Consider the following 15,637-nt stretch of genomic DNA (forward strand, 5'->3'; position numbering starts at 1 on the left):
CATGGCTGAAAAGGCCTCACAAGCATGGCAGAAAACGAAGGAAGAGCGAGGGACTTCTTACATGGCAGCAGGAAAGAGAGGATTAGACCCAAGTGAAAGGAGTTTCCCCTTATAGAACCATCTGATCTCGTGAGACTTACTACTGTGAGAACAGCATGAGGGAAACCGCCCCCATGATTCAATTATCTCCCACCAGGTCCCTCTCACAACATGTGGGAATTATAGGAGCTATGATTCAAGATGAGATTTGGGTGAGGACACAGCCAAACCATATCACCTGGTATGATCTAAACCCCTCTGATCCTTTCCCTAGGAGATGGTGGGGAATTGAGTCTGATGAGAGCTGGATAAGGGACCTGGAAGCAACAAGTAAAAGTAGATCGGTGGCTCACACCTGTAATCCCAGTACTTTGGGAGGCCGAGGTGGGCAGATCATGAGGTCAGGAGATCAAGACCATCCTGACCAACATGGTGAAACCCCATCTCTACTAAAAATACAAAATTAGCTGGGGGTGGTGGCAGGTGCCGGTAATCCCCAGCTACTCGGGAGGCTGAGGCAGGAGAATCACTTGAACCAGGGAGTCGGAGGTTGCAGTGAGCCGAGATTGCGCCACTGCACTCCAGCCAGGGAGACAGAGAGACTCCACCTCAAAAAAAAAAAAGAAAAGAAAAAGAAAAAAGAACTAGATCAAGTAACTGGTCAAGATCAACCATCAAGGGTTGAAAATGGAGAAGCTGTTTACATCCTAAGGGTCAGAGTTGGGGACTCCACAAGAAGTCAAAACTAAGGTAGACCAGGGACCAGGGTGGGATGAGGGCGAGAGCATCTAGGTCTAGGGCCATGAAGAGAGGCCCTGAGATCCAAGAAAGCCACTCATGACACAAGGTCTAGTCCCAGAAGCCTGGAAGAGGGTGAGATCCAAAGCACAGATGGAAGGATTTCCCTTAAACAGGACAAGAAGGGAAGGCGCTGAGACTGACAGCTGGAGTAGATGCCTTCATAGGTGTTGTCAGGGCAGAAATTGAAGGCACCCATGCCTGGTAACCTGACATTGCTCAGTGAGTGGGAGGTGAGTTTGTCTGCTGAAGAGAAGGGTTTGACAATGGAATATGGCGCTTGAGTGGTGGCTTGGAATAGCCCTTGAGTAGTAGAAAAGTGGGAGACAACCAAGAGAAGACTGCTGATATGCACTGAGGGCACTGAGTAGGCAGATCATGGTTTCTCACGGCTCCAGCCCACACGGTTGTGTGATTTTTCCCTGTATCCTTGAAGGTAGGACTGGAGACATTGATTGACCCCAGGTTTGCTGATCAGGAGTTCCAGAACAACAAGCAAGTGAAATCATTGAAGGGGACAGAGGGGTCAAGGGGCAAAGTGAATTAATTTCCCAGATTTTCTTTTTTACATTTATTGAGAAACTGTTAAACTTTCAGGCATTGGGCTAATCACTTTATATACAAAATCTCATCAAATTCTTACAAAAATCCATTCTCCAGCTGAGGAAACTGAGGACCTGACATTTTAAGTAAGACAGACAAAGTCACCAAGCCATTAAGTGGGGAACACGGGGATTGAACCTGTTCTTGTCACTCACTCCAAATGTCACCAATTTAGAGACATCCTAGCTAGGGCACCTCAGCTACATGGCTGCAGTCCTGGAGGGGGTGGGGACAGACTGAGAAGACATTGCTCAGTGTCATTACAACAGGTAGGAACCATCTCAGTCCACAGAATGTTTTATTAAATTAATTTTTTGCTTATTGAGATATAATTTGAATACCATAAAATGCACCCTTTTGCAGCATGCAATTCAGAGTTTTAGTATATCCACAGGATTTTGTGACCATCCCCACTAATTCCAGAACATTTCATCCCTGAGAAAGAAACCTCACACCTATTAGCAGCCCCTCCCTCTCTTCAGCTCCGGGCAATCACTAATCGGTTTCCTGTCTCCACTGATTTGCCTATTCTAGACATTTCACTTAAATAGAATCATACATTATGTGGCTTCTTTTACTTGGCATAATGTTTTACAAAAACAAGTGATAGGTTTTTTACGTAGAAGTAGATTAGTAGAGATTTTCTTTCCTAGAATGGGTGTCATAGTAGAATAAATATGGCCACAAATTTATTGTATGGCTCCAGAGGAATAAAACTTGGATCTATGGTAGAAGTTCCAAGGAGACATATTTTGCTTTAATATAAGAAACTTGGCTGGGCGCAGTGGCTCACACCTGTAATTACACACCTGTAATCTCAGTACTTTGGGAGGCCAAGGCAGGCGAATCACCTGAGATCAGGAGTTTGAGACCAGCCTGGCCAACATGGTGAAACCCTGTCTCTACTAAAAATATAAAAATTGGCAAGGTATGGTGGTGCACACCCGTAGTCCCAGCTACTTGGGAGGCTGAAGCAGGAGAATCGCTTGAACCTGGGAGGGGGAGATTGCAATGAGCTGAGATGGCACCACTGTACTCTAGCCTGGGTGACAAGGTGAGACACAATCTCAAATATATACACACACACACACACACACACATATACACATATATATGTATATACACACACACATACATATATGAAACTTATCTAGCCATAGAATAGTTGCCTTGCCCAAGAAATGTTGAGAAGTCTGCAGGAGTTGGGATTGGGAAGATCTGGTAGGAAAGTAGTACAAGCGATGGCTACTTATTAAAACCCTACATATTATGTCTAGTGTTCCATTATTGGAACACTAAGCATATGGGAGTTATTTATATCCTACTGCTCAAGGTCATTGCCGAGGTCTGATTGCAAAAATTCAAAAAACTGCAACCTCAGGCATAAATAAGTTAAGAATTCTTGAATAAATCAGAGCTAGAGAATGGGGGGAGGAAGAGAAAGAAGGAGGGAGAAAAAGAAAGAAGATAGGGAGAGAGGAGAGAGAGAGAAGAGAGAGGGAGGGAGAGAGTGAAGGAGAGAAAGAAGAGAAGGAGGAAGAGAGAGAAAGAAGAAAGAAGAGAGAGGAAGAGAGGGAGGGAGGGAGAGTGAATGTGCAACCTGTGTTCTCATCTACAAAATGAGGCTAACAATGTCTCCTCACATGGAGACAGATAAAGGAGGCATTGCAGAGCCCAGCACCTCATTGGCCCTCATTGTATGTGGATAGCCTCCTTTGGAACAATATGCTGGGATCCAAAATCTGCACAAAGCCAGTAAGATCAGTATGAGCGTTGAGTAGTCACGTCCTTGTTCTCCATCACCGAGGGTGAACTGGGTTGAATGGGGGCTCCCCAAAAATATATGCCCCCAGAACCTGTAAACATGACTGTTTGGAAAAAGGGTCTTTGCAGATAGAATTAAGTTAAGGATCCTGAGATGAGATTATCCTGAATTACCTGGGTGAGCTCTAAATCTAATGACAAGTGTCCTTAGGAGAGACAGAGGAGGAGACACACAGAGAAGGCCATGGGCAGATGGAGACAGAGACTAGAGAGATACGGCCACAAACCCGAGAATGCTAAGGGTTCCCGGCAGAAGCCAGGAGGGGCAAAATCAGACTCTGCCCCAGGGCTCCTGGAGGGACTGTGGGCCTGCCGGTGCCAGAATTTCAGACTTCCCCCCTCCAGAGCTGTGCGGGAATAGGCTGCTGTTGTTTTAAGCCACCAAGTTTGTGGTCATTGAATCAGCAGCCTCCCCTCCGGACACTGAGACAGTGGACAAGTGGGAAGCAGTGACTTGCTCAGGCAGGCAGGACTGTGCCCATTCATTACTTCGTCTGTCTTCCCTGCACTCCCATTTCCAAAAGAGAAATGAGGGACCGCGTGGCCCAGCAGAGCTAGCAGAAGAGGGTGACCCTCCAGCACCAGAGTGGGGGCTGCAGCCTCCTGGGCCCAGCGAGGCAGGCCGGGCTGGCACTGGAGCCCAAGGGAAAGCTGAGCCTCCACCACAGCCCTGATCACTGTTCTGCCACACGGGCCCGGGGCCTTCCCACCCTGTCTGGAGCCCCCTTCCTGCTGAAATGTGACTCGGTATCTTCCCAGAAAATTCTGGGAAAAGCAAAACCAAGGAGGCCCGGAGGCACTTCCTGAGGCTGATTATTGTCCCGGCTTTGACCTCTGCTGTGAAATTACAGTGTCCAGTGTGTGGCTCCTTCTTTTCTCATTTTTAAAAAAGCCTTTCCCAGAACCACTGGGGACTGGCCCTGGTGCCTCAAACCATTGTAAGTATTTACAGGAAATCATTCAGCAGCACTGCTTATATGATACACATATTGTGAAATGTAAAGTGAGGTCATTGCTCAGTGACTGGGTAGTAGAAACACCCCCTGGATCAGCCTGAGACTGGACTCAAAGGACTTGGGGGAAATCCAGTGTTGTTTTCATGGCCTTCCCCGACCTCCAGGTTGTTGCTGGGCCATCTCAGGACTGTTTTGCAATCTGGTTTCTCACCTTTTTTTTTTTTTTTAACTTTAAAATTTCATAGACTTTTATTAGTTTTTTTTATTATTATTATACTTTAAGTTCTGGGATACATGTGCAGAACGTTTAGGTTTGTTATGTAGGTATACATGTGCCATAGTGGTTTGCTGCACCCATCAACCCGTCATCTATATTAGGTATTTCTCCTAATGCTCTCCCTCCCCTAGACCCCGACCCCCTGACAGGCCCTGGTGTATGATGTTCCCCTCCTGGTGTCCATGTGTTCTCATTGTTCAACTCCCACTTATGAGTGAGAACATGCGGTGTTTGGTTTTCTGTTCCTGTGTTAGTTTTCTGAGAATGATGGTTTCCAGCTTCATCTATGTCTCTGCAAAGGACATGAACTCATTCTTTTTTATGGCTGCATAGTATTTCATGGTGTATATGTGCCACATTTTCTTTATCCAGTCTATCATTGATGGGCATTTGGGTTGGTCTCTCTTTTTTTTTTGAACCTTTCCCAGAAAGAACAGCTAAAAAACACTATTATTATTATTATTTTTTTTTTTTTCCGAGACAGAGTCTCCCTCTGTCGCCCAGGCTGGAGTGCAGTGGCATGGTCTCGGCTCACTGCAAGTTCCACCTCCTGGGTTCACACCATTCTTCTGTCTCAGCCTCCCAAGTAGCTGGGACTACAGGCGCCCGCCACCAAGCCTGGCTAATTTTTTGTATTTTTAGTAGAGACGGGGTTTCACTGTGTTAGCCAGGATGGTCTCGATCTCCTGACCTCGTAATCCACCCGCCTCGGCCTCCCAAAGTGCTGGGATTACAGGCGTGAGCCCCCGCACCCGGCACTATTATTTTTAATATTAATTTCATTTTCCTGATTATCCAGATGTGGGCTGCACGTGGCATCAGAGTATGGAGGATTTCTATTGATCCTCACTACGCAGACCCATCTGAGTATCACATACAACTTACACCACTTCAGAGACAAGGTTCTGTCGTGATGACATGCAAACTTCCTCATTCATCCATTCATTCATTCATTCGCGTGTGCACACGTTTAAGCATCCGTTCATTCAGCAAGTCATCTGATAAATACTGACAGCCTTCTGTGGGAATTCCGTGGTGAACAAACCACTCTGCTCCCGTGGAACTTGCAGTGTGTCCTGGCAGAGACAGGAAGAGCAGGCAGCATGAGAGACACAGAGGGCGAGATGCCTCATCTGTCCAGGAGTATGCAGGGAGCTGAGACCTGAAGGCGAAGTGGGAGCAGAGGTGAGGATCGGCGTGTTCCCGATGGGGGGAAGAGCCCATGCAAAGACCCAGAGGCGAGAAAGGAAGTGTTGTTTGTTCCAGGAGCTGCAAATCATCTACGAGGTGGGTGGAAAGTAGCCTGGGGGAGGACAGGTAGGAGGACGAGACTTTGAGCGGCCAAAAGGCCCCCATAGGCCCCACTGCAGAGTTGAAGCCTCATTCTGCATTTGAGAGGCCTATACTGAAGGGTTTGAAGCAGAGGGGTGAGCAGGCCAATGTACACTTCAGAACGGTTGTTCTGGGGGCAGTGAATGCCAACTGGAAAAAGTGAGAGCAACAGAGGAACCTGCATGTGGGTGGTATCCGTAGTTGTGCTGAGCGATGGGGTGGAGATGAGGATGGAGAGAAACGGGTGCATCTGAGAGGCACTAAGGAGGTGGAATGGAGAGACCTTAGTCTGATCGAATGTAGGGTGAGGGAAAAGGGAGAGCCAGACATGAGCCCCAGCTTCCTGGCAGGCCCAGTACAGTGACTGAGCCTCCTGTGGCCAGAAAGGCTCCTTCTGGGCTTGGCACCTGCCAGGATCCAGGCCTGAGAGGCCGAGGCCATCGTCTGGGACAGGGGTGGCCTGAATAGAAAGAAAGGGGTAGGTTCGAGAGATATTTACAAGAAAAAGAAATCCGTTTTGAAGTGAGATTTCTGACACTCAAAGGTTTTTTTAAAAAATAAAAAAGATAATAATGTCATAGAATGAGCAATTGGATACCCATGATGGAGGCAAAGCTCTGAAGCTCTGGGAGGAAATGAAGGAGGACAACGTGAATCCCAGTGTTGAAACCAAGCCAGCACCAGGCAGGTAACTCACTCCTGCTATTTTTGCAAGTGAGCTCCTCCTAGAATTCTGTTTCTCCAATAGGAACAAAACAGCTAAATGTTCCCCGAGCTGTGGAGGTGAAAATACTCTTTGAGGTTAAGTGAATGATCCAAGGACCCAAAGGTTTGGAACACAGTTGTCACATCAGACCCCTGTTCAGGCCTGTCTTTCTAAGTCCCCTCTCTGTCTTTCCAAAGCGGACTCTGAGGGCTGGTGCTGGCGCAGAGGGAGGATTAAACAGCTCACATTTTTTTTTGCCAGGGCTCCCTTTTGTTCTCTTCCCCATCTCCAGCTAGGTTCCCTCCATTCATTTCCCATCCTCATGGCCTAGATTTTTCCTACTCTCAAGCCTTCCATCAAAATGCATTTGCATGATCTTGTTCCTTCAGGATCCTGATGGCTCAGCTGGGTGGCAGCCATCATCTAGGTCCACCCACCAACCAGAGCAAGACAGCAGTGAGTGGCACCATAACAGCACACACTGCCATTTAGTGGCCACTCCCTAGAGCCCAGGTGTCGGGCTCAGAATGTCAGTACTGCAGTCTTAGATAATCACTGCAATGATCCTGGAAATATACATGTAAATAGCGTGCTGTGCCAAAACAGAGGAAGCAGAAACTTAACAAGTGTGGCTGAGATTAGGTGAGTAAGCCTTGGGCTGCTGTGTGCAGAGATGGATCTAGAAGAGAAGCATGACACCAAACTGCAGGAAGTCTCAACGCCACCGTAAGGGATTCTGATGTCATTGTAGGAGTCAAGAGGAATCATTAAAGGTATTTAAAGCATGGTGTGAAATGAACACATGCGAGCTTCCCAGGGTGGACTGCAGAGATCAGAGCCTGGTGTCGGGGTGGGGGCTAAAAACACTTAGGGCCTGTTAGGCAGTGACAGTAGGAATGAAGAAAAGGAACAGGTGAAAGAGTTGTCTCATAGGTGAGATAGGCAGGACTTGGTAATATTTGAGAGTAAAAAAGACAGGTGGGCCCTCAAAGGTGACTTTGGATTTTCTCTAATCCAGGTGATGCCGTGTGCTGAGACAAAGGAACAGGATGGGGAATGGATTTAAAGATAGACAAAATGAGTTCGGTTTAAGCTACAGCGGAAGTTGAAATGCCTTGGGAGATCTGTAGGAAGCTGGCTACAGGCAGCTGGAAATAAGATCTGAACTCAGAGGAGAGATTAGGGCTAGAGGCACTGATCTTGGAGTCATCAGTAAAAGGGCGAGAGTCGCCTGGGAAAGGAGTGACTCCATTAGAGAGGAGAACTGAAAACCGAGTTTAAAAAGCCAGCAGAAGAATAAAAGCCAATCAAGAACGCTGAGAGGAAGGTGATGGAGAGGAGAAAGGAAGGACTGGGAAAGGAGGTACAAAGTCATCTAGGAAGGTGTTTTACTCAAAGAATTGTCAACCGCAGGCCAGGTGCGGCAACTCATGCCTGTGATCCTAGCACTTTGAGAGGCTGAGGCAGGTGGATCACCAGAGGCCGGGAGTTTGAGACCAGCCTGATCAACTTGGTGAAACCCCATCTCTACTAATAATACAAAAATTAGTCGGGCGTGGTGGTGGGTGCCTATAATCCCAGTTACACGGGAGGCTGAGGCAAGAGAATTATTTGAACCCAGGAGGTGCAGGTTGCAGCGATCATGCCACTGCGCTCTAGTCTGGGTGACATAGCCAGACCCTGTCTCAAAAAAAAAAGAACTCCCAACTGCAGAATTCAAATGCTGCAGAACAGTCAGGTACACGCAGGAACCGAGAAGAGGCACTGTGTTGTGCATCAGCTTCCTCATCTGTAAGAGCTTAGACTAGGTAGTCTCTGACGTTTCCTCCAGCTCCCATGATTGCTGACTGCTGTGCCTTGATCCCAGTGAGCTTGATCCCTGGGGTGAGCAATTCACGGAGTCTGGTCCCTGTGCACACCCTGCATGGATGTCAGGCAGTGCAGGGCGCATGGTCATTTACATCCCCTGGTGTCCCGGGTTTCCCACGTGCACTCTCAGGACCACCACAGACTGGACCCACACTTGGATTCTCGCGTTTCATTCTATTGTATATTCTATTTCTATTCTATTGTATACTATTACCCCCATCTTACAGGTGGGAAAACTGAGACTTAGCAAGACAAATCACTTGCCCAATGTCATGCAGTCAGTACAGGGTGGAGCCATGATTTGAATCCAGCCTGAATAAATCTAATGTGGGGCTTGGTGATAAAACAGTCTTTCTCATTCCCACACTGGAAATACCTGGGTCATCTTTCTGATCCTGGTTTCTGGTTCAAACATGGATATTCCCCCCTTCTTTCTTATTCACTATAGTTTTCAGTACTGATCAAATTGCTGCCATAAGCTTATATTACTTTGAGCATCAGGGGGAAAAAAGCTTTTAAAAAAAAGCATAATTTAAAGGTAATAGGAGTTAAAAGGGGCAACCTCCCTTCATAGTTTCAATCAAGACTTCTCTCCTGAGATTAACAAATGTCCGGGTGGGGTTAATATTGTAACAGTTTGAGCCTATATCTTAACCTTGTTCATGCAATTGTAAGCACCCAGAGGCCAAAGAACAGGCCGTCTTTTTCTTTGTTGTTTTTAAACACATTTTTATTGAGATATAATTCATGCACCATATGATTCATCCATTTAAAGTGTTTAATTCAAGAGTTTTTATTATACTCACAGATACGTGCAACCGCCACCATAGTCGATTTTAGAACATTTTTATCACTTCAAAAAGTAGCCCTGGACTCCAACTACCATCCCCCTAGTATACTTCCAGCCTCTGTATATTCTACTATTCCGGACTTTCATATGAATGGAATTATATAACATGTGATCTGCTATGACTGACTTCTTTCACTTAGCATAACGTTCTCAAGGTTCATCCATGTTGTAACATCTATCCGTAATTTATTCCTTTTTCTGACCAAATAGCATTCCGTTGTGTGGATACTCCACATTTTCTTTATTCATATTCAGGTGATGAACACTGGGGCTGTTCCGTGTTTGAGCTATTATGAGTAATGCTGCTATGAACATTCACATACAAGCATTGGGTGGATAAATGTTTTCATTTCCCTAGGAATAAAATTAAGGAACTGGCCATACTCGTTCCTCTTTCCACCACAATGCCTAGCACTGTGTGCCATGCACTGTGAGGCCTCAATGGCTATTTGACTAAGTGAGTGAAAAGAATACAGTTTTCAGCACAAGGCATCAAAGCTAAGGGTCCATTGGGTTCATAGATGCCTCCGCCCACCTTTAAACTGTGAGTCCTGGCTTCCTCACCCTGGACTAAAATAAACTTCCATCTTGTTTCTTGTTCACTGTGGCTTTGTTTGTTTCTCCTGCATTTTAGGAACCAATGAAGCAGCCATCATTGAAATCTTATCGGGCAGGACATCAGATGAGAGGCAACAAATCAAGCAAAAGTACAAGGCAACGTACGGCAAGGTGATTCCAGGGGTAGTCAGCAAGCACTCACCCAGCCGTGGCCTCGGCCATCTTGGCTTCCTCATGTCCCCATGGCCATACAGAATATCTTTATAGGTTTATTGAGTCAGCCTAGGAGGAAAACTGAAATCACCACTTAAAAGCATTAATGGAGTTCAGAAAAACTGAAATTGCTTTGTTAACTCAATAGCCTGTAAAATCAGTACTCTTAAACTCATTATTTCTTAAATTGACTTCATTTTTCTGTTAAGACCCTAGTGTTTTTTTTTTTTCACTTAATTTGGACTAACTGTACATATGTAGATAGATCAGTAATTTGAAAATCAGTTTCCACAAGTGAGTCTTTATACAGGAATTTTTCATAAGTGATTGTTACAGAAAACTACAAAAAAAAAAACCACCCTCCATTTCATTAAGCTATCAACACCTTTTTGTTTTACATTTTTTCTTTTCTTTCATTCTTTTTATTGTTGAAAATAATGTTATATAGAGAAGTCTTCAAGTATGCATTAGGCTTTCTTATTTCTTTATTAATATATAATGAACACAACTTAACCTTTTCTTAATGTCATTAGAATTATCATTATGCAAAATGAATATCAATTATTATGCTGTATTCTCATTTGTATTTATCAAACTTTTACCATTTCAATCCCTGTATGTATAAATAGATACATAGAAAGATGAAGATGGGTTTTCCTATTTATTTGATATTGAGCAGGTAACAATTGCTTCAGGCCTTGGTCTTTTCATGGATAGAAAGAAGAAGACAACTTAGCTCCCTTCTCAGGTTGCTGGGAGAACCAGTCAGGATAAGGCCAGTATGTACCAATACAGGAAAGCTATGATAACTATGATTGTTTCCATTTTACAACAACACACATCTAAAAAAAAAGAGAGAGAGAACCAGGACCCACATCCAAGTCTCACATCCAAGTCTTCCGACTTCAAGAACAGTATCCATTCCTGGAGGACCCAGTGCCATAAGTAGAGCTATTTGCTCATACACTAGATGGCCCAAATGGCTGTGCTTTTGTGCTTTTTCTGCTTCTCTCCTTACTCTTAGGCTCATCAATGTAATTTTTTGATGAAAATAAGTGCATCTTCAGTTCAATTGCATTTAATTGAATGCATGAAGCTGAATTTTTTTTGTTTTGTTTTGTTTTTTTGAGATGGAGTCTCACTCTGTTGCCCAGGCTGGAATGTAGTGGCATAATCTTGGCTCACTGCAACCTCTGCCTCCCAGGTTGAAGCAATTCTCCTGCTTCAGCCTTCTGAGTAGCTGGGATTACAGGCACGTGCCACCACACCTGGCTAAGTTTTGTGTTTTTAGTAAAATTTTTCTATTTTAATTTTGGTTAGGCTAGTCTCAAATTCCTGAGACCTCATGATCTGCCCACATCAGCCTCCCAAAGTGGTAGGATTACAGGCATGAGCCACCGTGCCCGGTCTGAAGGTGAATTTTTATCCCTGTCAACATCCCTAATTCAAGTACCCTCCCAAGACACATTCACCCTACCAATATGAAAAGTCAGGCCAGGCAAGGTGGCTCACACCTGTAATCCCAACACTTTGGGAGGCCAAGGCAGGAGGATCGCTTGAGCCCAGGAGTTTGAGACGAGTTGAGACCTTCATCTCTACCAAAAGTAAAAAATTAGCTGGGTATGGTGGTAAGTGCCTGTAGTCCCTGCTACTCAGGAGGCTGAGGCTGGAGGGTTACCTAAGCCCAAGAAGTTGAGGCCTCAGTGAGCTGTGATTGCACCACTGCACTCCAGCCTGGGTGATAGAGTGAGACCCTATGGAAAGGAAAGAAAGAAAAGAAAAGAAAAAAAAGAGAAAGGGAGGAGGGGAGGAAGGGAAAGAAGGGAAGGAAGGAAAGAAAAAGAAAGAACGAGAGAGAGAGAGAAAGAGAGGAAGAAGGAAAGAAAGAGAGGAAGAAGGAAAGAAAGAAAGAAAACTCAGATACAATGCTTCTTAATCTTTAGTCTAAAGAAGAGTAAATGGGTTCAAAGTGAAAGCCTAGGGATCCTGTTAAAACTTAAATGGGCATGTTCTAGCACAAAACTTTGTGATACTTCATTTGCCAATCATTTGCTTACTTTCTGGTTCTCAGCTGTGTTTCAGAGAGCTGAGACTGCCAAAGAGATGATCTAGAATCCTAACATCACGAAGCTAGAAGATGTTAGATATGATCCAATCTCAGCCCCGTGTCAGTTGACCTCCAAAGAGAATAACCATCCCATGGTAACACAGAGTTAGCAGGAAAACCAGGAGTAGAGCTGAGCTATCCCGAGCCTGCTACTCTGTCCAGACAGAATGTAAACACACAAGGATTTGTTGTAATGCCTGTGGCTTGTAAGAGTGGGAAGCTGGGATTTCTCTTCTCTGCAGCTGTATATCATGCCTACCTGGCCTGAAAATATATTTCCAATTTTTAGGTGACTCCACACCATAGAGTACTGACCACAGACCTGCCTTCACAAGATGCAGTGTTGGCTGGAGCAGCCACTGTGGGGCAGAGGCATAATATTACAGCCCCCTCGTAGGACTGCAGATCCCAGGGCTTTGGACAAAAATATTCTGGGTTTTTCTCCCAGGCCAAAAGCTCAGAGCTTCATTTGAGAAATAGTCTATTTCCCTCCTCTTAGAAAATTTTTTTCAGCATGGGAGATTAATGATAATAAGCATTTGTTGACCATTTAAAAAGTGTCAAGCACTATGCTCAGTATTGACAAGGATTGTCACATTTAATTCTCCAAATAACCCTGCGAGGTCAGTCTTGTACTGACTCCATTTTCTAGAGCTGAAAACTGACAGCTGGTGGAATTAAGTACATTTCCAAGGTCACAAAGCTGCTGTGGCTGTGTTCCTTGCCATCATACCACACTGCTGGGGAGCTGCCCACCCTATGCTATAGTTCGTGTCCTTGAAATGCCAGCTGGCCTATGGGCCTCCAATCTGAGCTATCCTAGGCTGTCGCTCCACGTGAAGGTTTTTGGTTTAAGTTGGGGCATTAACTACTCTAGGTAGGCTAATGCCCATCCTTGACCATTTATCCTGTTAAACCACATTGTCAGAGGGAGGCAGGGAGAAGGTAGTTAGTTCTCTTGTGAAAAGAAGGTGCTCAAAGAAAAGAGGAAGACAAGTGCTTGTCAGAATAGCTGCCAGGCTGGGGGTCGTGGTGGCTCACGCCTATAATCCCAGCACTTTGGGAGGCTGAGATGGGAGGATCACTTGAGCCTAGGAGTGTGAGATTAGCCTGGGCAACATAGCAAAACCCCATCTCTACACAAAAAGTTTTAAAAATTAGCCAAGCATGGCAGTGTGTACCTATAGTCCCAGCTACTTGGGAGGCTGAGATGGGAGGATCATCTGAGCCTGGGAGGTCGAGGCTGCAGTGAGCCATGATTGCACCACTGCACTCCAGCCTGGGTGACAGAATGAGACCCTGTCTCAAAAAAAAACAAAACAAAAAAGATGCCAGTAAGAATTCCATGTACTTCCCCTTCTACACACCTGCGTTCTTCCTCATGTGTGTCCCTTCCAGGATATAGCGAGATAACTGAAGTGACCATATAGGCCGTCAGTCTTCCCATGACAATCCTCTTTATCCCTGTTGTCCTCTGCAATTGCTAATAGTGCCCCCTTCCAAACTGAAAAGCATCCCGATTTGGATGACAAATTCTCCGGTCCTAGAGATAACAGCCCTGTATTTCAGTCCTTCCTAGCTGAATATTTGGGGAAAATGCTTCATCTTCTCAGGTTCAACAGGTCTTGAGGGTTTTTCAGCGATCTTGAGGACTGGCTGAAAAAGCTCTCTGAGCCCTCAAATGTTCTGCAGATACTGTTGTTATTGTGATGCATCAGCGAGGCCTCCAGCCCTGAGCAGGGAGCTCCTCTTTGCCAGTCCTGGGGGAAGGTGGTTGGGCAGCTGAGAGCAGGTTGCATGTTCTCAGCAGGGTGCAGGTTCTCAGCAGGGTACATGTTCTCAGCAGGTTGCATGTTCTCAGCAGGGTGCATGTTCTCAGCAGGTTGCATGTTCTCAGCAGGGTGCAGGTTCTCAGCAGGTTGCATGTTCTCAGCAGGGTACATGTTCTCAGCAGGTTGCAGGTTCTCAGCAGGTTGCATGTTCTCAGCAGGGTACATGTTCTCAGCAGGTTGCATGTTCTCAGCAGGTTGCATGTTCTCAGCAGGTTGCAGGTTCTCAGCAGGGTGCAGGTACTCAGCAGGGTGCAGGTTCTCAGCAGGATGCATGTTCTCAGCAGGTTGCAGGTTCTCAGCAGGTTACATGTTCTCAGCAGGTTGCAGGTTCTCAGCAGGGTGCATGTTCTCAGCAGGTTGCATGTTCTCAGCAGGTTGCAGGTTCTCAGCAGGGTGCAGGTTCTCAGCAGGGTGCAGGTTCTCAGCAGGATGCATGTTCTCAGCAGGTTGCAGGTTCTCAGCAGGTTACATGTTCTCAGCAGGTTGCAGGTTCTCAGCAGGATGCATGTTCTCAGCAGGTTGCAGGTTCTCAGCAGGATGCATGTTCTCAGCAGGTTGCATGTTCTCAGCAGGGTGCATGTTCTCAGCAGGTTGCAGGTTCTCAGCAGGTTGCAGGTTCTCATCAGGGTGCATGTTCTCAGCAGGTTGCAGGTTGGCAGAATTCATGTCCACAGCACCTTTCTTGTCAACCATGAGCACTTGCAATGGTGCAAGCGGACACCTGCCCCTCTCCTCCTGGGCCATTCCCAGCAGGTCTCTCACTGTCTTCCACCAGGAGCTGGAGGAAGTACTCGAGAGTGAGCTGAGTGGAAACTTCAAGAAGACAGCGTTGGCCCTTCTGGACCGCCCCAGCGAGTATGCCGCCCGGCAGCTGCAGAAGGCTATGAAGGGTTTGGGGACAGATGAGTCTGTGCTCATTGAGGTCCTGTGCACGAGGACCAATAAGGTCAGTCCCAGCTGAGCCCACAAGGGAGCATCACACACCCGGTAGAGATGGTTGCAGACCCCAGAAGGAACCCTACGTCCCAGCAAGCTATCCATGGAGTGAGCAGGTGTTTGGGGAGACATATGTGTGCTTGGTCCATGTGGGAGGACATCTCTTCCAGTCTTCCAGAGGTCAGTCTTGGTGTTGCTGCCCCTTGACAGAATAGATCTTTCCAGAAGAGCTGTGTCCAGCGAGTTTCTTCTTTTCTAAACGGATGCTTTTATATGCAGGAGGCACAATTCTACTTTCCCCACCCAGCCTGATTTTGTGGCTCTTCCGACATGAAAAATCAACAAGCAGCACAAGCATGTCTGTGCCGCTGCCTGGGCCATGGCGGTCAGCTAGCATAGGGTACAAAAGAGACTATAATGAGGAAGAGAGGTGAGCGGTGCTGGGGGATGCCAGTGAACACCTCAGTGGCTGCCAGCACTACCCTGAAGGGTTGTGTGTCCTTCGGTCATCAGACAGAGGGATGTCCCCCGGGCACATGCCACCTTTGCAGGGGCTGAAGAGAGCGTTTGTTAAGGCACAGGGGAGAACTATTTGTCTCTGGCTGAAGAAGCCAGGAGAACCAAGGGACTCATCAAGAGTCAAGAGGGTTCACAAATAATTCATAGGAGAGACCCCTCCCTCTTCAGTAACCATGCATGACAGCAGAATGCGGCAGCCCAGCAAGGAAAATGCCAGA

General features: G+C 46.3%; 1 protein-coding gene across 2 annotated transcripts in view; it reads left to right on the plus strand.

Moving 5' to 3' along the window:
- LOC105468485 (annexin A13) overlaps positions 1–15,637 on the plus strand; it is a 58,787-nt gene that overhangs the window by 26,065 nt on the left and 17,085 nt on the right. For both annotated transcript variants that reach the window (XM_011718683.3, XM_011718684.3), the window contains 2 exons: positions 9,889–9,983; positions 14,740–14,910. In XM_011718683.3, coding sequence (XP_011716985.2) covers positions 9,889–9,983; positions 14,740–14,910 — 266 coding nt within the window. The remainder of the gene's footprint in view (positions 1–9,888; positions 9,984–14,739; positions 14,911–15,637) is intronic.

Source organism: Macaca nemestrina, chromosome 8, assembly GCF_043159975.1.
Source record: "Macaca nemestrina isolate mMacNem1 chromosome 8, mMacNem.hap1, whole genome shotgun sequence".
Lineage (NCBI taxonomy): Eukaryota > Metazoa > Chordata > Mammalia > Primates > Cercopithecidae > Macaca > Macaca nemestrina.